This window comes from Lolium rigidum, chromosome 2, assembly GCF_022539505.1.
Source record: "Lolium rigidum isolate FL_2022 chromosome 2, APGP_CSIRO_Lrig_0.1, whole genome shotgun sequence".
Classification (NCBI taxonomy): domain Eukaryota; kingdom Viridiplantae; phylum Streptophyta; class Magnoliopsida; order Poales; family Poaceae; genus Lolium; species Lolium rigidum.
The window spans coordinates 25212826-25235547 of record NC_061509.1 but is presented as its reverse complement, the minus strand read 5'-3'; the positions used below and the strand labels follow the sequence as shown (position 1 = coordinate 25235547).

At 44.1% G+C, this 22722-nt stretch overlaps 3 protein-coding genes across 3 annotated transcripts; 1 reads left to right on the top strand and 2 right to left on the bottom strand.

Moving 5' to 3' along the window:
* Positions 1-362: 362 nt before the first annotated feature.
* Positions 363-5929, bottom strand: LOC124691450 (death-inducer obliterator 1-like). Its single transcript, XM_047224728.1, has 4 exons — positions 3762-5929; positions 2644-2764; positions 1752-1811; positions 363-1657 (listed from the first exon to the last, which is right to left on the bottom strand). The coding sequence occupies exons 1-4, from the start codon at positions 5888-5890 to the stop codon at positions 647-649; spliced, it is 3321 nt and encodes a 1106-aa protein (XP_047080684.1). The 5' UTR covers positions 5891-5929; the 3' UTR covers positions 363-646.
* A 5140-nt stretch (positions 5930-11069) lies between these two features.
* LOC124686106 (sialyltransferase-like protein 4) lies at positions 11070-14221 on the top strand. Its single transcript, XM_047220108.1, has 12 exons — positions 11070-11179; positions 11268-11341; positions 11762-11851; positions 12011-12088; positions 12261-12361; positions 12453-12645; positions 12723-12817; positions 12891-12951; positions 13058-13212; positions 13292-13373; positions 13493-13602; positions 13779-14221. Exons 1-12 carry the CDS (start codon positions 11095-11097, stop codon positions 13972-13974), a joined length of 1320 nt encoding a protein of 439 aa, XP_047076064.1. The 5' UTR covers positions 11070-11094; the 3' UTR covers positions 13975-14221.
* Positions 14222-15725: 1504 nt separating this feature from the next.
* On the bottom strand, positions 15726-17804 carry LOC124689379 (putative F-box protein At3g16210). The gene is made up of 2 exons (XM_047222923.1): positions 16706-17804; positions 15726-15833 (listed from the first exon to the last, which is right to left on the bottom strand). Exons 1-2 carry the CDS (start codon positions 17802-17804, stop codon positions 15826-15828), a joined length of 1107 nt encoding a protein of 368 aa, XP_047078879.1. The 3' UTR covers positions 15726-15825.
* Between the last annotated feature and the right edge of the window lie 4918 nt (positions 17805-22722).

The following is a 22722-nucleotide window of genomic DNA, read 5'->3' as shown; positions in this document are numbered from 1 at the left end:
GCAAGTCACTTATACAGACCAATTGTACATTTGTGTACCATAGATAGCTCATAGCGAAATATCTTCTACATTTCTACTAGTTTAGGTGCATGCATAACCGCAATTTGACATTTTAACATATGTAGTTAATTATTTTTTTGGGTACAGGGGCACATGCAAACAAATTACAGGAATAATCCCCATCATCCTATTCCCGGAAGATGGCACAACACAAGACTTGTGGTAGTACCTCCCTACGGCTTTGCCGTAGCATTAACATCATGACTACTAATGGAAGGGAAGACCACATAAAGGATGCCAAAGCTATAGTTCCATACGCATGTTGAGTGCACCAAATGTCACTGGCAGAGTTCAAAGCGAGATTTACAAATGTTCCAATATTTATTTTATCCACGTCCGAATATTATTGGTAATTTTTCGGCAGCTCCAAATTGTTCACGGTAGATCCTATGTTTATTGGACGGAATAAAACCCACAGCCATCTAATTTATCCTTCTTTTACATCCTCGTGCACAGGAATGTACACGATTGACTGATACTTACATGAACCTGTGAGCTAAAAAGGGAAAAGAAACCAACGCTACAACGGAACCTGGGCAGAGCTACAAAGGAATCAAGAGAACTAACAACTGTTACAAGTTTCTTTCTATCTCGGTCTCCAGGGCATGCCACCTAAATTTGCAGCGCTGTAACCCTGGGCACCTTGGGCGCTGTTACTGTTAGGCACTGTTACAACATACTGGGGTACTGGAGCAGGGGAGCCGGCGGCGACACCCTGCGCCTGCGCCGGCCACCAGGCATTCGGCTGCTGCTGCCAAGTTTGCGAAGGCTGAAGCTGCTGCTGCTGAAGTTGCTGGAGGTAAGCCTGGGAAAGGAGGGGGTTATTGCTGGGCACTTGCTGCTGAAGAGGCTGCATTGCATTTGGGTGGTTGTACTGCTGTTGCTGGTAGGGATGGATTTGCTGTATGGGTGGCAGCGGTGGTGGTGGAGGAAGTGGTTGCTGCGTTTGGGTGAGTCTACTTTGCTGGATAGGGTTCCATTCTGGTATATCATCGTCATCGTCGTCATCCCAGCGACGCGATTCAATAGACGATCTTTTACCATACTTCTGAACCAACTCCCTGATATGCTCTACTGGACGAGCAGGTACATGCTGTCGGCCCTTGAAGGCATGTGTTGTTACATTAGCAGCGGGGTTTGACGAGTTAACAAAATTAAATTCGGGGAGATCGTCTTCGTCCCTGCGGGCAACAACACCAGGTCCAAAGCCCGGGGGAACATCATCAGTTACATCCTCTTCGGGCTCGGGCTTGTGGCGCTGATTGGGGAAACCTGGTGGTGCACCGTAGGAGTTCTGGAGCGCGGAGGACCGACGGACCGAAGTAGAACCAGTAACCTGTGGAGTACCAAGGATTGACTGCCTCTTGGAACCCTCATGCCTTTGGTGGGAAGGGATCCTGGGAACGTTGGGCCTCCGCCAGACAACGATTCCGATGATCGAAGTTGCTGCCACAGCAAGACCATCCAAGTGCTCCTTTGGCAAGTGCCGGGAGAGAATCTCCACGGTTTTTCCTTGTGGAGGGCACAGGTACAGCTCTAGTCCATCTGCAGGCTCAGCTAATCCCACCCTCTCATCTGCAATATATGAATCAATTGTCTGCAGAAGAATGAGCCAATTTAGTAAAAAATATTCTTCAAAGTGCCGCTAAGCTCCTGATGGGTGATATACTGATATGTCTTAGAAAAGGAACCTGTGAAAGATGTTGGCGACCACTCTCCAGAGAACCCTCCTTCCACAACAGCTCGGTTACCTAAAAATGAGTAAAACGTACTTAAAACAGATGGAGCGGATATTCAAAAGATACAGAACAGAGAATTACATGCAGATCACAGGACATGTCATTTAACTATATGCATGTATAAATAGATTAGTATTAAGAGGGCATACAACACTATTTACAATTCTTAGGTTGTCTAGTTCAACAATTCAATTGGGTCTGTGGGATGACGACGATATACCACCATAACTCATAACACCTCTAGACCTTAAGCACAATAACAATTACAAATATACAGAGTCCCAATTCAGCATATAGACCAGATAGCTTGAGAGGTAGACACGTTATCAAGTACACATGCCGTTAAACTGTGAGTTTCTTGAGCACCTGCTACGAAATTTTCTGGGGACCAGCATAAAAGTACCGACACATACGCATTTGTTCCTGACTCTGAACATCAGTGGATCCAAACATTTTGAAAAACTCAAAAAAACAAATGATAGATACCATAGTCTTGACGAATTTCAGGGGGTATATATATCTAATCAGCAAAATCAGGAAAGGCAGAGGGAAATGGATGTACTAGTATTACTATTTGAAACATTACCAGTTTAGGACGCATTTGAAGTTACAAACTTTACATAAGTTTCATGCATTCAAAACAACAGGGATATATATATCTATTCAGCAAACTTACGAACGCGATTACAATATGGTGTATCGGCAACCATCCACAATATATAATAGAAACCAGACAGCATGGTGACAAGCATATAAAGCTGAGCCATGTATATGGTTCAACCATAATCATGCAGTAAGAAAATCATTTAGAAACAAACAAATTATGCATTGAAAACAGAATTACCATTATAGCACGGCTCCTAGATTTGGGAAGTTGTTCGAGAAATTCCTGAAAAGCACTAAGTTTAACTCTCCCCTTGATCTCAATCAAGCTACGCCATTCTTTCCCAGATGGCTTTTCACCACTGTACAAGAGAAATTTGAACAAATGTCAGAACCAATAAAAATATGAAGTACATAATCAAATCACAGATAACCAAACAGCAGTACATTTTCATCTGTTTAGGAACTAGCATTCACACTTATCGTTTTATTAATGCTGATCATGTGCAATAGCCAATTTAACTTAACATGTGAGACGGTGAGCAACCAAGCAACCGGTGGCCCCTTAATTATACTAGAAAGCAGCCTAGTTTGCTAATGGATTTCTTCAAAGCCTTTGTTTGCTATCATAAGCTACTGTTACAATAAGTCCTGACTCATTAATCCATTATATTAATGGTATTAAACAAAGGCCCGAGTTTGATCTGGAGTTCCAGAGCCATTGACCTGTGCACAAAAACTTGTAAAATATGCAGTCATGGGCTGTTCAAAGTTCTGACATTCCAACCAAAATGATTACATGAACAACCTAGCACTAACCAGCCTCGTTTGTTAGTGGGTCTCTCTGAAGCACTTGTTTATCATGTGACAGCAGCTGCGTGAGTGATAAAAGTTTTCCCGAGCTTGCAGGTGAACACTAGAGAGAATGGTTGAGATGCTGGAGGACCATTACCGTCCGATCAGAGGAACCAACAACACAGAGTGACCAGATTCGCTCCAGTTTCGAGTGTTGGCTTTCTAACATCAATGGCCTATGTTACCGGTTGTGGCACACAAAGTGTAGGTGGTGAGGTAAATCCAATTCGAAAAATGCAGAACTATATATTGGTGAAGTAATATCCAATGTCAATAACATATATCACGGTAGTTAGTTTCCGACCGTGTCATTAGAAAACTGATGGTGCATAGCATAATACAATGGCATCAGTCAAGAATACAACATATAGAATGACAACTAACGGTGCTTAAAAGGTTTTCTTAAGAAGATGAAAAAGAAGAGGGGATGTGCTTAGATCAACAGGACATGCTAAGTTTGTAACAACAAAACAGTTCTTCAAAGAGCAAGCAAAAGAAACAAACCTTTTGAAAATGGCAACAACATTGGTGAGTGACGATAGAGTCAGTTGAATTGCACCCTCCCATATACTCTCACGAATCATAGGAACAGTAGTTGTCACATGGTTCTTAGTCGAAACAGGATTCGAGATATTAGCAGCAGCTGGTTCTTTGGATTCAACTCTATCAGGAGAGGATTTGATTAGCTGTCCATTGGGTGGCACATCAGGAACCAAATTTGAGCCAACCTCATGTTTGGGTGATTCTGACTTGGACTCAGATTTAACCTGTAAAGATGGCCCATCAGATTCAGATTCAGTTTTCTTTTCTGCAGGGAGCTTATCTTCTGTCTCAGGAAGTTTCTCAGATTGCAAAGTGGAACTAGGTTCATCAGAATCACTGAGATCTTTTTGTGGTGTCCCAACTGATAAATTTTCGAATGGTGGCTCGGAATCTAAGCCCAGCATGAACTCATCTAACGAAGGAATCGGTGGAAGATTCTCTGCGTCTTTTAAGTCATCCACCATAAGTTCATCAATAAGATCTGCTTTCTCATTTTCAATATAGTCGACATTGCCTGATGAATCGTTGTCACCTGACCCACCATCCTCATCTTGTGACATGCCATCAGAACCCCTGTCCTTACCTTCTACACCAGCTTTATCATCCATACTTGTTTCATCATTAGTTTTTGACTCATCTTCGACAGGTTTTGATGGAACATGAGATAGAACATTACCTCCAAGCTCAACCTCCACTGAAATACCATCTGGTTCTTCTATTTCAACTTGGAACTCTCCTTTGTGTGTTTTCCTCACTAAACGTTTTATATCAACCTCAGTGTTAGGAAGGACAACCATTTTTTCATGTTCTTCAGCTTTAGCCAACCGCCACTCTGAGAGCTCTTTGGAAGCAAGTTCCTCCGCAGTCATTGAACAAAGGCGTTCAGGTGGAATATCTCCAGATATGACCCTCAACCTTAACTCAGGGTTGCCTTTGTCTTTTAGATTAAACAGAAGAGATCTACCTCTCTCCTTGTACTTTTTGTTCACTCCACCAAACAGTTTGAAGAGCTCCTCTTCGATTCTAAATGCCAATCTTTCAGCCTTCTGGATAATGCTACCCTTATCTGCTGCTGCCTCATCAGCCGACTTCATTCTTTTTGATTCAGACTCCGTCAAAGACTCTGTGACCCCAGACTCGACATCACAAGTTCTGTCCCTTTTTAAATTAGGTTGTGCCATAGGCTCAGAGATCCCAATGTCGAAATCAGAAACCCAAGAAAGGCCATGACCTTGCAAGAGTTCATCTGCGACAACCATACTTTGACCTAATGCTTCATCTTCTGAAGAAAGATGATTTAGTTGTTGCTGCATATCATCATCTGTAATTGTGATCACGTCCGACACTAAGCCACTGGCCAACTTCTCAATCTCATCTTTCTCACCATCAGCATTGCCTGCCTCTGAATTGGTTGTACTTGCATCTTTGGACGTGATCGACACTAGGTCCTGCACTTCATCTCCCTCCACCTTCTTCTTTTGGTCCGCTGAACCATCAGGCTGCAGGTTTTCAGCAGCTTGTTTCTTATCCTGCTGGTCAGAATCCGTCATCAATGCAGCAGAAAGCGACTCCCTGAACTTCGATCTCACAGATTCAAACTGCTGAGGCTGAGGCTGAGGCTGAACCTTTGGTGACAGCTCCTTCTGCGCAGGGCGCTTGGCAGACAATGCAGATTTCATCATCTGAACCTTTGGAGAAGCAGCAGTCTGCAGAAGTTTCTTTCCCGCAACAGATGGCGAGAGCTGCGACCCCATCATCACCGGCAGAGATGTCTGAACATTCAGCACCTGCTGAGGCGGCCTCAGTGACACTCTGCTCATAGACTGCACTTGCGCCCCCAAAGGATGCGAGGCCTCGGGCCTGGAAGCGCCAGCTTGGACAGCTTGCTGGCTCATAGGCATAATATAGTACGAACTGACTGGCACAGAAGCCCCCGTCGGGAACATTGGCTGCGGATTCCAGCCAGCAGAAAGGGGTGGGTAGAAAACAGCGGGGTACCCAGGCTGAGTAGACTGGATGTTTGAAGAGGGGAGTGCTTGCGACCCCATGCTAGCAGGCATGGGTTCCTGGCCTTGCTTTGATAGCTCCATTGTGCAGCCTTTTATCGAAGGTCCAGGGTGTACCTATACCTGAGAATGAGAGCAGTCAGTTGATGAAGCTTTAAAGCGTGCAAGAATGAAGATGAAATCACAAGGAACTTTTGCAGTAATTGGTAACGCAACTGTGGCCTGTGGGCACATGATGCGATCAACAGCATAAGACCCATGTTGGCATAGAACCAATCAAGTACGCAAGACCTATGTTCTATAACGGACTAAACACGATGGTCTACTCTCTATGTCCTTTGGCACGGCACTAACATATATTTCATCATGAGCTGCACACTTGCACATTTTATGCCAATCGTTCTTCTTCGATTCCTTTTCAAGTCTCTTCTCTATCAACTAGAAATCCATACAAACGCACTTGTTTCGTAAAACATGCCATCCAAGGTGCACCAGTAATAAACGACGAATAGAGGTGTGCACTGTGCAATTCCACTTGAGAAGATTGATCCCAAGGGGGTGGGGCGTTAGGTTTCGTTCTGTACACATAGCACTTTCATGAATGAGCTACATAAAAAAAAAACTCTGTTATTCAGATTAGCAGGTGAACATGAGATTGGCAATCGTGTTACACAGAATTCAACATTTACTTCCAATATGAAAATCAGTGCTAGAAGTAGCTATGGTGTGTGTTGTACATGAAAAACACACACACGGTAGGTGCTGTGTTTGTGAATCGCAAGCAAGCATACAGATAGAGCCTGGAGATCACGTGTAGCACATGGCAGGAACGATCAGGCACGCTTTGAACCGAAACCTAACTGGTGAGTTCTCGCGGTTGGTAGTGGCGTGGTAGGGTTCGGCAGATGCGGGAGCGGGTTTAGGGCGTGTAGATGTGTGTACCTTTGGGGTAGGGTAGGGGAGGGAAGATGGGATCCGTCGACGACGTGGTCCGCGCGCGCGCCCCTTGCCGTGGTCGTCTTCTAGCAGCTCGATTCGCACCACCGCCACCGCGCCGCTCGATTCGCAACAACACCGCCGCCGGCAGTGGGAGGGGGGAGACTGGTGCGCCTGCTGGTTGGAGGGGGAGTTGGGGACGCTGGGTGGGTGGGTGGCCGGGGTCTGGTGCGCCGCCGCCACTGCTGCGGTGCGGCGGGCGGAGGGGGGCGAGAGGAGGGGGGCGGATGAGGATGGGTGGGCTACGATGCGAGCGACGAGTCGTACCGTAGTATCACGTGAGGAGCAGCTGCCGTTCCAGATGGTTGCCACGTCTGAAGAACCAATGGCATGTTTAGGGCTAAATTGATCCAAAGAAACTTTATGAAAGCACTCCTATAGAGGATTCGAATATCTACTTTCTACTATGAAATCTATACATGGTTATCATAGAAACTTTCAAAGAAAAAATCTGCCTACTCAAACCTGTGGGTACATTGCTATGTTTTTTCATTGGTGTATGTCACCCGCCTTTTATTCAGTGATAACCATGCTGCTTTATACAATCATGCGAAATTTCAAAGCACATGTCACTCTACTCGAGCAATTTTCGAATGTAGGTGTTTTGGAGAGTTTCTGAGTGAGATAAATCTTTGGCGTAATCGTTTGTTGGGACTACGGAGGATATATGTGCGGTGTTTGGATTTTCTGGTTCGTAAACGGATTCATCATGCTATTATTCTAGACATCAAGGGGGGCAATGCGATGTGCATCTATCTTTTACCAACAAATACCATTATTATGTATATCAGACAACCAAGACATATGGCACGATAAGAAAAACTAGGTCGGAGAGGACAGAGCCACTCGTTTTTTTTCATTAGGAGATTGGTGTGCACGATATCGGGTTGTGAGTGCGGAGACTCAACCTAGGCGACCTGGAATGCAGCAGCTCTTACAAGCCAACATGAGAGCATCTCCAATCGCGTCCCCCAAAGCGCCCCCCAAACCGCGTCGGATTGAACGTTTGGGGGACGTGTTTTGTTCGTTCCACATTTGGGGGGCGTCGCTCCCCAGCCGCGTCCCCCAAACGTCACAAGCGAACATACAGATATAGTGTGTTGTAATGAACTAGCAATATGAAAATCAGTGCTAGAACACACGGTCGGTGCTGTGTTTGTGAATCACAAGCGAACATACAGATAGAGCCTTTCCATGTTTTTCATCGTTGCATGTCAAGCGCGTTTCATTCAATGATAATCATGCAGCTTTACAATCATACACGAAATCTCAAAGGACACGTCAACCCCATCTGGAGAACTTTTCGAATGCAGGGTGTTTTAGAAAAATTGCGAGTTAGATAAATCTTTGGCACGCTCGTTTGTCGGGTCTATGGAGGAAATATGTGCCGTGTTTGGATCTCTTGGTTCGTAAACGGATTGATCGTGCTATTCTTCTAGACATCAAGGGGGGGGCAATGCAATGTGTATATATCTTTTTTTTGAAGCTTTTCTAGGGAAGCCCCCGCATCCCTTTATTAACTTTTATAAAGAAAGAGTTGCAACACATGTTGATGACAGAGCATACAATCTTTACTAGCAGTGACTCTCCAGTTTCTTCGAATCAGCATATATTTGGTGTTAATCCTGTCATGAAGAATCAACCATGCAAAAAAAAAATGCTTCAACATACACCTAAATTGCCAAATCATCTTTGAGGGGGATGGTCATGCAAATATACAAAGTGCTGCTTGTAATAAGAGCTAGAAGCATAGATTCCTTTATTAAAGTTCCAAGACCAAATATCATCCCCCTCCTGTCCAATATATCCTGTAGCTGATTATACTCATCAAATTCTTCAACTGACAAAGGCAAATGAAATGCATCATGAGCAGCTGGTAAGCTCTGAAATTCCTTGACATAAATTAGCCTATCCTTACCAAATGAGTGTAGCCTGGGGAATTTCTGAGACAAAACTCCATCCTGCCACTTACCATTCCAGAATAAAACTGAGGAGACAGAAATTGGCTTACAGGTTGACATCTCTCTCCATACATCCACTAAACCAAATACTCCTCTGCACCAAAAAGATATAGACAAGGTTACTGCATGGGGACAGTATCATAGTAATATGCATCTTTAATTAGTTTAACCCATGGAATATCAGCATTGTTATAAAACTTATCAAGATGCTTAATTAACAAAGCTTGATTTTGAACTCTCAGGTCAATGATACCCAAACCTCCCTTGTCCTTTGGCTTAAAAATCATGTTCCAGCCAGCCAAAGAATTAACTCTTTCATTGTTCTTGTCTTTCCTCCACAAACATCTTCTCCTTGCTCTATCAATTATTTCAATAACTCCCAAAGGAATAACCAGGGTGCACATAAAATATGTAGGGAGAGATGATAAGAATGAATTGACCAAAACCAAACTATCCCCATAAGATAAGAAAGACACAATATCTGATAGTATTCTCTCTATTCTGTCAATAATTGGAGAAAAATCTTTAACATAAGGCTTTGTGGTTCCCATAGGAAGACCAAGATAAGTAAATGGCATAGCTCCCAGCTAAAAATCAAAAACCAAAGTCATGTGCTCAACCTCTTGGGGAGAGAGGTTTATGGGGATCAGAGAAGACTTATGATAATTTACTTTGAGACCAGTGAATCCTGCATATTTATTGAGCAACTCCTTGAACAACAACAGCTGATTATCTTCTCATAGGGAGAACTATAATTGTGTCATCATACTATACTATGGGATAATCCCTCTCAATAGGAATAGGTAGATGCAACAACCCCTCTGTTAAGGCTAGATATACTCTGCAGCAAATCTCCTCCCAACACATATAGCAAAGGTGATAAAGGATCTCCCTGCCTTACACCCCTTTTGCAAACAAAATTATTCCCTGGGACTCCATTCAGGAGCACAGAGGAGGAACCAGAAGACAAAACCTCTTGGACCATTCTTATAACAACCTGAGGAAAACCTTTGCATTTCATTATTTCCAATATTGCATGATGATCAATAGTATCAAAGGCCTTTTCAAAATCTATCTTCATAATCACACATTTCCTTTTTGATTTCTGGCACTGATGCAGGTACTCAAAAGTCCAAACCAAGCAGTCTTGGATGGTTCTGGACTTGATAAAACCATACTGATTTGCATGTATGCACCCTGTAATCTCCTCTTGAAATCTATTAGCCATGAGCTTGGTTAAAAACTTGATGCATGTATTTGTGAGGGGAATTGGCCTAAAATCATTAACGGTCTCAGTACAATGCTTTTTGGGCACCAAGGTGATGAAAGACCCATTAATACTATGCAAAGAAGTGACACCGTCATTGGAGCACTCATATACCTCACGAATTGTACACGACCGAACATTGCGTTCGCTGTCAATTTGCTTACTAGGAACGTTCTATTCCCACCACTAGACATCAGAAAGGCATCAGACGTCTTTTTTTTAGAAACACAGTACAAACGCAGACGCTTATATACACGCGCATACACTCACCCTATGAACGCACACACACACATCCTACCTCTATGAGCACCTTCGGAAGACTAAGCCATCGGATTGTATCTTGAAATTGACGAAGTTACCACAGACGCCTCGCTGTCGATGGGAACGTCGTCTCCCACTGAATGAATATTCCGTCTTTATGAGACACACATATGTCAAACCTAGGGTTTAAACTCTGGTGGGCTGGGGTACGACCACCCTCCTAACCACCCAACCTCGAGTTAGTTCTCAAGGCATCAGACGTCTTCGAATGCTTGCAAAAGTGACTAAAGATCTTAGGTTATTCTATAGGAGGAATCAAGACCTATCATTGGTAGAATGGTAGGATATGTTGATACAAGGTACCTGTCTGCAAAGGCTAGTAAGTCATGTGCTAGTAGTACATATCCGTGTAATTATTTTACTACTCTCTCCCTTTATAAAATGATGTCCCAACTTTATTAAAAACATGTATGTATCTAGATTTACGTTTGTGTGTATATACATGCAAATTTAGATAAAGTTGAGACACCATTTTATAAACGGTGGGAGTATAAAAGAATGTGGTTTTAAACTTTTGAGTATTCCTATATTCTAGGAAGAAAAGCTTTTGTTTATTCATCGACGAACGAAACATCTCTGGTTGTACTACGAGATTTCTTCATTTTTATTAAGCACGGCCCATTGCTCTTCGCTTAAGCAACCGGGCTTGGGTAGGCAGACGCCCCTCCCTCCCATTCCTCGGCCCACCACCGACTCCGGCCGCAGCTCCGGCGAGAGCGCAGGCGGGCCACCGGTTCCCGGCCATGCGGGTGCTCCCGCTGGCCCTCGCCGCCGCCATCCTCTCCGGCGTCAGCGCCATCCTCATCTACCTCTCCGGCCTCTCCTCATGTAACCCCCGCTCGCCTCCCTCTTCTCTCTTCTCTACTCCTCTACTCTGTTCGCCTTCGCGTGGAGATCGCTGAATCGGTGGATGCAGATGGCGGCGCGGGGCTCTCCGAGGCGGACTTGGCGGCGCTCGCCGCGCTGCAGGGAGGGTTCAGCAAGTGCGTGGTGAGTCACGCTGATCTACTTACCACCCCTGTACTGTGTGTGAATTTTCTGAACCAACTGGGGCTTGGCTGTATCGTCTGTGAGCAAATTAAGTGCTGCATTGTGCTGTATCTGCGCCGATTACCTTCTAAAACGCACGAACCTTGGCCTCTGGTGGATTCGCAAGCTAGCTGGTTGATATTCTAGACTTCTTCTGAGAATTGATGCGAGTGGGATGCTTACTGTTCAGTGGGTGGGAAGGGTTGGTAGTAAGAGAGTGATACCTGTCTTGGATTGGGACGGTTTTGATGTTTGAGGACTAGCCATGTTTATGTTCAGAAGGCAATTCTTACCAGTGTTGCTACCTACTCGATGATCTCCTTTGTAGATCATAAGCGTGCTGGTCTGGATGATTCTTACTCGTAATTAAAACAATTGCAGGATGCGAATGGTCTAGGACTGCAAGCTATTGCCGGAGAGGATTACTGCCGGGTCGTAATACAGTACCCAAGTGACACAGATTCCAAGTGGGTACGTGCGTATGTTTTCTACCATTTCTTCTGCAGGCGTTTCTCCTTTCAGTTGTTTAATTTGATTTGTGCCTGCAATTTTACTCAAAACAAACCTATGTTGTTCCTCGTAGTTAGGCCAGCTTACCTTTTACTTTGCTCTTATGACTGGTTTTTGCAGAGAGACCCCAAAACTGGAGAGCCTGAAGGGCTGGCATTTGAGTTCAATCTCTGCGAAGCTGTGGCCTCGTGGGAGCAGGTGGCCAATCTTTTTTACTCTACTGACGTATATGTGTGGTTTAGTTAGTGCAATGAAAATTTGCAGAACATCATAAGTGATTTGTAAACTGTGACAAGATGTTGTCGTTTACTTTGTCAGAATTAAACTAGGAACTATTGATGCAATCACTAAGTCTTGTTCTTTCCCCTAGGTTCGCAACAGTACTACAGTACTTACAAAAGAGTACATTGATGCGTTGCCAAATGGCTGGGAGGAGTATGCATGGCGCAGGATCAACAAAGGAGTTCTTCTGTGGGTAGACACAAATTTGACAGTTTCACGTAGACTTACGTTATGGTTAAATTCAAGAGATTGCTGATTATGTTTAGTTTTGGCTTCACAGGAATAAGTGCAGAAATAGAACGCTTTGCATGGAGAAACTTTCATTGGTTCTCCCTGAGACATCTCCATATGTACCTCAGCAATTTGGGAGATGTGCTGTTGTCGGAAACTCCGGGGATCTTCTAAAAACTAAATTTGGGGATGAGATTGATTCTTATGATGTTGTCATTAGAGAAAATGGTGCACCCGTCCAGGTTTTCCTTAGATACTTATGTTTCCTGCTTTGATGTCTTCACCTGCACTTGCCTGACTTCTTCTGTTTGCATTGCAGAACTACACGGAATACGTTGGTACAAAGAGTACATTTCGCCTTCTTAATAGAGGATCTGCAAAGGCACTGGATAAAGTTGTTGAATTAGATGGTAAGTCCCCTGCCACCTATTTCTCTTTTAGTGGGATACGAAATGAAAAGGCACGCTAATTCTCATGGTTGCAGAAGCAAAAAGGAGGCATTGATCGTTAAGACAACAATACATGATGCCATGAACCAGATGATTCGGGTAATTTAGCTATATTGTATTTCGAAATTAGGGTGCTTTGGCCTTTGGGTACATGTACCTTGTTTCATTACCTGCCTGAGTGCCTGACAGAACTCTTGTTATGTAGGATCTTCCAATAACCAATCCGGTATACCTCATGCTAGGAACATCATTTGGTTCATCTGCTAAAGGCACTGGGCTTAAAGCTCTTGAGTTTGCTCTCTCCATCTGTGACAGTGTCGACATGTATGGTTTCACAGTAGACCCAGGCTACAAGGAATGGTAGGTGATTTGCATGTTAACTATCATTGCAAGCATGCACTTCTACTTGCAGAGTTGATGTTACAGTCTTTCATTTCAGGACGAGATACTTTTCAGAGTCCAGAAAGGGACACACTCCGCTGCATGGCAGAGCATATTATCAAATGATGGAATGTCTTGGTGTGAGTTTGTCTCTTCCTCTAACCTAAGAAAACCATATTAACATCCATTGGGAACTACAAGTATGTTTCTTTGTTACTGCATGAAGGGATCATTTACTGATGTAGAAAATCATATGCAGCTTGTAAAAATCCACTCACCGATGCGAGGTGATCCTGGTAGGGTTGTAAAGTGGCTACCTACCAAGGACACCATTGAAGCTGCTAGAGTTGCCTCAGAGAAGTTGTTGAAGTAAGTTCTCCAGCATTCCTTTATCTATCGTTCACCGTCTTCCATTCGTCAAAATAAGCCACAGGGGCCTTAATTAGGGTATTGCTGTTGTATTCCACGTGCTAGGTTGCCGTGCTGTAACTGAACTTTTACTGGCCATTCTAACTTAGATTTCATCGTTGTGAATTATGTTGTAGGAGACCTGGGGCTGGAAGCGATGCCCCGCTGAGCAGTTGCACTATGATAAAGGAGCGCAAGAAAGGAAAGGTGCCAAACAGATCTGGACTCCGAGATGCTGCCATGAGTCACCTTGGGTACATGAAGGGTACCACCAGGTATCCCCTGGAACGCAATACCGGGGGTGGTTACCTGTGCATGATCAATGACAGATAGCGCTTAACAGCCTTGGAAATATGGCAGACTTCATGGTACCTTGAAGAGGAATGCCTAGATCAGTTCCATTGGTGTGCATGTAGTTTTGGAGGAGGCTCATTTTGTGCAGAGCGGACACTTTAGTTGATGATTTGCCACAAGAGTGGTCAGTAAGAGTTTGTAACTATGTTAGGTTTTTGAGTGCTGTTTGTTTGTGTAACAGAACGAACAGATACAATGATGAGTGACCGTGGGTCTGATCTTCTCACATAATTTGCACCCTTGTAACTAGAAGAAATCTTTTTTTTTTGTCAACTTGGATGTTTTGTAATCTGTTCTGGCATGACTGGTTTCATTAGAATTTATATTCATTAGCTTGTAAATTGCTTGGAAGTTGTTAGTATTTGCGTCCCATTAAATTTTCGCCCAGCAGCTCTATAGCTAACCTTGGCTGGCATAGTGGCTTACTGGCATGTAATATCGTAAAAATAGCATTGTATCAAAACTGCGTTCAGTTTTCTTTCTGCATCAACACATGCAGCTTAATAATGGCCGGTCTACCTTGTCTAATCAGTTTAAGATCCAAGGTTATATTTGTAGCAAGTGATATTTTATTCAGAAAATGAATACCATGGCGAAATTGGCTACAGGACACACCTCCACTTGAGCATCATTCATTCACCGAAACATGCCGCACAATTGGGCTGCAACACTATGAAACTGTACACTTTTTTTTCTTGAAAAAGAAGTATGAAACCATACACCTTTAATTTTACAGGAAAATAATGAAATGCTCCAAGAATACATTATGGAATACCGGGATAAATGTCGGTTCTGCCCTCGGAACTCCAGTCCCATATAAGAGCCCATGCTGCCACACAGTCTCACCCTCTCACCACAGCACATCAGTCCATGCTGACACGCCGGTGAAGCCCGCTGGTAAGTAACACAATCATACTGATGGAGGGATGGGCTCTCTCGGTATTCACACATGAACATTTTTTGTGATTCTTCTCCTTGATCAACAATGATGGTATGTGTCTTTTCTCTTCTGACACGTAATTCTTCTTCGTCGTGCAGCTGATCCAGAGGCCTGTGTGCGTGACTGCAACCAGAAGCGGAACCACAATTGACGCCAAGTTACTTTGAAGAGACCTGAAGAGCCTGTCGATCATGGGACGATATGATGATGATGATGTTGAACGGCTGTGATTGTAGCAGCAATCAATAAACTGAATTTATGTGGCTGTTGCATATCAATGCATAAGGCATACTATAAACTGAGTAATGTTCATTTCGCTCTGATTTACCTATCCATGGCCTCAACAACAAACTGCATTATTCATCTTTCACTTTTTGCTAGGAAGGGGCCAGAAGCTAACCCATAGAATATTTTAAAACTAAGCCATCTCATCAAACAATCTAAAATTTTAAGCAACTCATCCATGACTTCACACTCACAGCATCTCAGAGAAACCAAAATATCAATGAAACACGTAGCAAATAGCACCAGGTGTGGAGGTGCAGTTCATTCAACATTCATTAGTCAGAATTAAGCTAATACTGAGCTCGGAACAAGATAGTAATTCAACAAACAGACACACAGTGGGCATCACGGAACATAAGACGAAACCAGAAATCTCCTTGCCTGATACAACACAGAGACTAATCAAACACGCACGCGTAGACTAGATTGCTTAAAAAGCATCAACGAAATTAAATGAACCACAAGCTTAAATCAGGTCAATATGCCTTCAACCTTCTTGGTTCTCGCCGATGCCGAGTTAAGGAACGTCTAAATTAGATGATAGATGGGGGTTCACAAATCCACTTCACAGCTCATTTCAGCATCACGGCCACATGGATGTCACTCTAGATACCTGCGGAGAAAGCAATACCGTTAGTCAAACAAATTTGTACTATGCTTCCAGGAAAACCCTTGAAAGTTCTCTCAATTTGTTTATGACTCAAGCAATAAACATTACGTTTCACCATTGCAGAAATTGTGTCAAAAGATCCAAAGTTGAATCATCTCAGCGTTATAAACATTATTAACATATGAAACAGCAAATAATATTAGTGTAGTGGCACACCTTCAACTTCTAATATTAGCAGTTTTAGCTACATCTGTTCTGAATAGAGGCTATAATAACAGTGGGCACATCAGGGCCTCATGGAGCAGGGAAACAGAAACCTTTTACAAATGTATTAGCTAGCTAGTTACTAACAAATCAAATTCTATAAAATTCATGCAGTAAGTCGTAAAGCAAGAGGTCATGGCGTCATGCATCATCTTATCAACTGATACTTCCACTGGTCCACAACGACTGTCATTTTTTCACTCTTCACAGCATCAAACAATAATTTCACACAAGTTAAATCGCAATAGACTAGTACGTATAAGAATGTTATTAGTGAAGAGACAATTTTTCATGATAGATCTAGTAATGTAATCATGTGTTCAACAAGAATTGTTACACATCCATGGTGGCCAAAACTGAATAAACTAGAATGCACACAAAGCATAGCTACATATAGATTAGACCAACCAAATTACGTTAGTGGCTAGTGGGCGGTTACAGATTTATGCTGAAGGGGTCACCAAGCAGCAAAATAAACAATTGACATACGGTATTTAAAATTGCTAGCTTAACACAATGATGTGAACATCGTTCCATCAACCCAATCATTGGGAATGGGAAAGTAGCTTGGTTTTGTCATCCGAGCATTGTAAATGAAGGCATGCTATTACCTGCAGCATAGACGCTTTCAAATGGATGCCAACGATGCATGGTGGTTAGGGGAAGTCTCTTGAACTGCAGTGAGTCAAGCTGAACCATGAAGACACCGAAACCGGACCACAAGAACACCACATTATTTTCCTCCGCTAACCCCGTAATATGTAGGCAGCATTGACTCTTTAAACTATGGGATATTAGCTTGTCTAGTTCAACAGTTCTTGCCAGCATCCACGAATCAACACCTTCAAAACTGGTCTTCCTCTTCCATAACTGGGCGCTGCCACCTGACGCTGACAGAGAGACCATACCAAGCCCACCACCATCTGCTCGCATAACTGAGTAGAAGCGACTGTGCTCGGAATCCAAGCTGGCAGGCAGCGGTATCACTGCTAGACTCTGCCTGCCAACATCGAACTCAATGATCCTTGCAGGCGCCTCAAGCCGAATCAGCAACATGTAAAGGGAATCCCCGACGAGCACAGCAGGCTTGTTCGGATGAATCACGCCGCCAGATGGAAGCGGTGTTGCGATGAGATTACCCCATTCGCCGGTCTCCGACGAGTAAACACAGGCGACCACTCCTTGTTGGACGTCAGTGCTCACCAAGACCACCTGAAAGTGGTCTGTGTCTCCGACACCGGGGGCAGCGCGAAGCACCGCTCCATGGAAAGTCTTCTCAGCGAACCCTGGGGGAATGGCTAGGCGGTGCTCGTGGCCATTGAAAGGGTCCCACACTAGGAGCTCTTCGGTCTCCTGAAATGTGCGGAGCATGAGCAGGAAGCCATGGCGGCATCCGAGCAGCATGAAGCTGCGGTCGCTGGCATCGATCGGAAACTGGAAGCGGCCTTGCGGGACCCGGTTGGGGGGATCCAGAGTGGGCTCGAAACGGAGCTCGTCGCCAGCTCCCATGAAGAAACCGAGGAGGGGACGGTTGCGGCTGTGGTGGATGCGGAAGCGGCGGGAGAAGCCTGGGTCGGAGGCGACGGTGCGCAAGCTTTTGCAGACGGCGGAGGCGCGGGGGAGGGACGACGGCTGCGGTGGGAGGCGGAGGAGGATCTCGGAGACCAGGTCGCCGTCTTCTAGCACCGCCGCCGCCGACGACGGCAACATCTTGCCTGCTCAGAGCTCACGGGAAGAAATGTGGAGTGAACGCCACAGCGTGGAGTGGAACTGACCTAAAGCCACTGCCAGTGAGAGCCCACTAGAACAACCTGAAATCTTACGGGCGGACGCGTGCCGGATGGACGTCCTGGGCACACGCACCAGGTAGTCTAGTTGTTAATGAAATTGTAGACTAGCTGATATCATGTGTCATTTCAAAAAAAAAAACTATAACTTTTAAACCGTGCGACAAAATTACAATTCGTTTTCACTACTAAAATCCCCATGACGAGAGCTTCGAAACTCGACCACATTTTCATACCTTTCGACGATTTTTTTTAACAAGCAACTTTGATGCGCGGCAGAGCAACTTTATTGTGCAACAAACCAACTTTGGTGTGTGCCAAAGCAACTTTGGTGTGCAACGAACATGTACAGTTTTTGGTACACGAAGGCACAACTTTGGTGCCCGACAATAATTTTGGTGTCCATGGGAGCAGTTTTAATGTGTGACGAAGCAACTTAAGTGCTCTGCAGAGCAACTTTGGTGCTTGGCGACACAGTTTTTGAACCCTGCAGAGCAACTTTGGCGCCCGACCGAGCATTTTTTAGTGTCCTGCGAGCAACTTTGGTACTCGGCCGAGCAATTTTAGTGTACTGTAGAGTAACATTAGGAGTTGTTGCTGCAGCTGTTGTGAAGCCTACCGTTGTGAATCAAGTGTTTTTGTTGCACACCAAAGTTGCTTTGCTGCATATCAAAATTGTTTTCCCGCACAACAAAGTTGCTCTGTCGCGCATCAAAGTTGCTTGTTAAAAAATTGCGTCGAAACATATGAAAATGTGGTCTAGTTTCAAAGCTCTCGTCGTTCGGATTCTAAAAGTGAAAGCAGATTGTAATTTCGCCGCACGGTTTAAAAGTTACAACTTTTTTAAAACAACAAAGTGATATCAGCTAGCCTACCTTTTTTAACAGCCGTACCCATCTTTCCATTTGTGTGAGCAATTTCTATTTTGGTATGACCGCTTAGAATAACCAACGGGCATGCAGCCGCTCGCTAGACGTGTCCCTAGAACAAAGCCCAAGAACTTCCAATGTTTGCCTATCTTTGTGGCCCACGAACACACACACTGCAAACACACTTTTTTTTTTGTTGCTGTGCCTGCGGTTTCAGGCAGCCACATTTCAATTATACTGTACAGACCAAGATTGTCCGTGTAATAGAACAAATATAATTTTGTCCCCCTGTAACTAGTTTTTTTTTCTGGAATGAGCTATGTTCCACTGGAAAGACATTTGGTAGCTTGTAAATTGCCTGGAAACATTTACCCCCACCCCCCCAAATTGATTTTTCTCCCTACAGCTCTACAGCTAACCTTCATCATATAAACAGCATTGTATCAGAACTGCATTCAGTTTTCTTTCTGCATCAACACAGACATACAGCTTCACAATGTCCCGTCTACGAAAACATAGATGAGCAGCATCCGCCTATGTCATCAGTCTAAGATCAGGTTGTTTTCACAGTGAGCGATGCCATGGGCGGACCCAGAACGAAACCTTAGTGGGGGCCTACCATATAGTTCTCCTATGTTCCCCTCCCCCTAAGGGCATCGGAGCACCCACTCCCGCCGGCCGCGCCCCCCCCCCTCCACCCCATCTCCCGTTGCTTCCACCGGCAGGGGTCGACAGGCGACACCGGAGGCGACCCTTCTTTACCTTTGTCCTAGAAGGCAGGTCGGGGCCCTCCCCTCCTTGCTGGCGGTGCTCCTCGGGAGGCCTTAGTCCAGCGCGGCCTGGTGGTGCTGGTGGCGATGACGCATACTGGTGGAGTGTCTCGGTAGCGGTCGTCATCGGCGGCTACTTTTTTTTGAGAGAGAGAGAAACTGTGAGGCAAAGCCTCACAACAATTTATTTAAACAAAAGAACACAAAGTCCACAAGTTACATATGTACAAAAATACAGAAAGAAAACAAAAGAGACCATGAGACTAAGGTAATGAATCAATCCAGGCCTGCAACTGGGAAACATGTTTCTGTTTGACCCTATGCTTATGCATAGAGACTTCATGAATAAAATCTCTCCTCCAAGCTCTAAAAGATGGTCTTGTGTGCTGGAAGATCAGGCCATTCCTTTGTTTCCATATGTGCCAGGCTGCTAAGATAACAACCTCAGTGAAAAAGGGCTTCCCAAACTCCTTCCTTGCATGTATGAATTTCTCCTCAATTGTGTCGTCGGCTGCTACTTGGCCACCTCTTTTGTGGACGGGGGCAGGACAAAAGCCTGCAACTTGTTTGGCCCTGACGCGGTGCTGCCTTTGAGTGGCACCATTCCTCCTGGATGGCGTCGTGGGAATCCCATGTCCACTATATTCTCAATATGGGGGGAAACCCTAGGACCGGTACGGTTGGGCAGCAGCGTCGTATTGATGGTGTTTCTTTTCTTAAAGGTGTTGGTTGGTACAGGCCGTTTCGAAGTGCTTGAAGCGCGGTAGGCCAAAGACGGAGGATGCTCATCATTATTTCTTCGCTTCGCCATTTCCTGGAATTTTCTTGGTTTCCACTCTTGTATCGGCGTGGTCGCTATACTAATATATTAGGGCGAAAGCCTATTTCAAGAAGTTCTCATACGTGGGTTCCAAAATTCTCCTGCCTACTCATACTTGCTCCGTCTAAAAATTAGTGGATTTATAGCTTTGTATGTGAAATCATTGAAATTGTAAACTTCTACTACGAAGACCTCAAAGTATTGCAGGATAGCTTATGGCAGTGGCAGCAAGTAGAGAAATCGAACACTGTTTTGAATAAGGGCAGAAAAACTGAGAGTTGTTAAAACAGGAGCAGAGAAATAGCGACCAGACTGTCCTCCTCGTTTTGCTACACTGTTCTTTAATAGCAAATCGCGTGCTACACTGTTAAAAGGCTGGAGCAATCGGTGAATGGCAATGGGCTTTGAGCCTTTTATTTCATTCCTAACAGGCTAGAAATTTTCTGACTGGGGGCCAACGCGCTGGCCTGAGTGGGGGCCTCTTCAAGATTAGCCGACTTCTCTACGGCTAACACAGAAATTGACTGGGGGCCAAGGCCCCCACTCAGCACTACGTGGGTCCGCCCATGAGCGATGCTGCACCATCAGGACTATGTATTCAGAAACTTGTTAAAAGCAAATTTTAGATCTCTCGAGACACAAACAGGTTATATGGAATCATGGTGTGAAAATTTGCTAGAATGATAAACCAATTTTTTTATTTACAAAATTTGTTTTACTGGTATGTCATTTGCATCAAAACTGCATTCTGTTTTCTTCCGACATCAATACACTAGACATGCATCTTCATACGGGCTTGTCTAGGAGAGAGAAAGCCTGTGCTTGTCAGTTTAAGATCCAAGGATATTTTTCTAGTGAGTTATGCACCAGCAAGGATTATGTTCAGAAATGAATACCATGGCAAAATTGGCTACATGACACTACCACTTGAGCATCATTCACTCACCAAAGCACGCCGCATGATCGATTTCATATAATAGTTGTGAAATTAGCAGTGAACTCAAATGTTGATAAATTGCCCTCGGACGCCAAATAAGAGCTCGCACAGTGAAAATTATGGGAGTCTCACCAGTCACTGCACCAGTTCTAAAGAAGCAATGGTAGCTGGTAAGAAGTTGAGAGCAGCCGCCATTGCTGCCGTGTGCATGCTCCTCCTCATCATGCTCCCCAGGATTGTATGATATGATCGTTCAACGGCTGTGATTGTTGGAGCAATCAATTTTATGGATTATTTCTTGTTTCTGTGCAAGTTAGTGAATCTCACCTGATATTGATACCTAAAGGCATACACCCGCAATACAAAATGTCAATTTGGCTTTTGTTTGTCTTACTATCAAAAATGTAATTGAGAGGAAATGCATATGTTAGCCAAATCATCAAAGCCTTCGCCACGGCTTCGAGAAATGCAGAAGAAAAACATTCCTGGTAGCAAAATAGCATCATTCCTTCCTAGTGACAAACAGATTACCAGACTATCATTCCTACTGAACAAATATAGATTCAACTTACTGAGTTCTCGATGCACAACTGGATGATGAGCGCATGCAGCTAATAGAAGTTTGTGAATGTTAAACCAAAGGCGGTTATCAATGCATAGTAGAAGTTTGGCCTTGGTTCATCTATTCAGGTCCTGATCACACCAACCAGATTATTCATCATTTTACAAGGAAGAAGTGAGGCATTTATTTCTTCAAAACTAATAAAATAATCCAAAATTTAGGCAAGCGCTCCCCAATTTATTAAAGAAAAAAGGAGCAATTGAAGAATTAGAGAAAGATCTACAAAAGGAAATTCACTCCGTAAACCAGAGACTTAATACTTCTAGCTACACAACTTAAAGAACTCTAAAAGCCAGACCTGGTTCAGTCTGGCAGCTATTTATGCAGTGGCAAAGTCAGGAACGATTCAACATACAGGAGCTTCTTCCCAACTCCCAGGTCGGATTACTGATGCGATTCAACACTCAGTAGTCAGTATTTAGCCACTAAATATCAAGCTCGGAGCCAGATACAAATTCAACAAAAAGTAAAAAACACACAAAATGGGACATCAAGGAACATATGCAGACACCCGACATTGAAATCTCCATGCTTGACACAACACAGAAGGTAATCAAAAGCACACACTCAATTTTCCGCAAGAGTTGACAGGTCAGCATGCCACAAGTTCATGACAGTTGATGAATGTCTATGGAAATGAGATAATGGACGGAAGTTAGCGAATTAAGCGATTAATTCCTCCAAGTGCATGGTCAACGCACCACAAGTAAAGTACTAATTAATCATACTAATTAATCAGAGCAAGTCAATGTGCCTACAACCTTCACGACAGTTGACGGATATGAGATAATAGACAGAAGTTGGCAAATTAAGTGATCCTACA

What these genes read in the sequence shown, in the direction of transcription:
- LOC124686106 (XM_047220108.1), top strand. Translation starts at nt 11,095, where the DNA reads ATGCGGGTGCTCCCGCTGGCCCTCGCCGCCGCCATCCTCTCCGGCGTC. An exon ending in GTGACACAGATTCCAAGTGG is followed by an intron (nt 11,852 to 12,010) that starts GTACGTGCGTAT and finishes TGGTTTTTGCAG; the next exon opens with AGAGACCCCAAAACTGGAGA. An exon ending in GTTGTTGAATTAGATGGTAA is followed by an intron (nt 12,818 to 12,890) that starts GTCCCCTGCCAC and finishes TGGTTGCAGAAG; the next exon opens with CAAAAAGGAGGCATTGATCG.
- LOC124691450 (XM_047224728.1), bottom strand. Translation starts at nt 5,890, where the DNA reads ATGGAGCTATCAAAGCAAGGCCAGGAACCCATGCCTGCTAGCATGGGG. An exon ending in CTAGGAGCCGTGCTATAATG is followed by an intron (nt 1,812 to 2,643) that starts GTAATTCTGTTT and finishes ACTCATTTTTAG; the next exon opens with GTAACCGAGCTGTTGTGGAA. An exon ending in GTCGCCAACATCTTTCACAG is followed by an intron (nt 1,658 to 1,751) that starts GTTCCTTTTCTA and finishes ATTCTTCTGCAG; the next exon opens with ACAATTGATTCATATATTGC.
- LOC124689379 (XM_047222923.1), bottom strand. Translation starts at nt 17,804, where the DNA reads ATGTTGCCGTCGTCGGCGGCGGCGGTGCTAGAAGACGGCGACCTGGTC.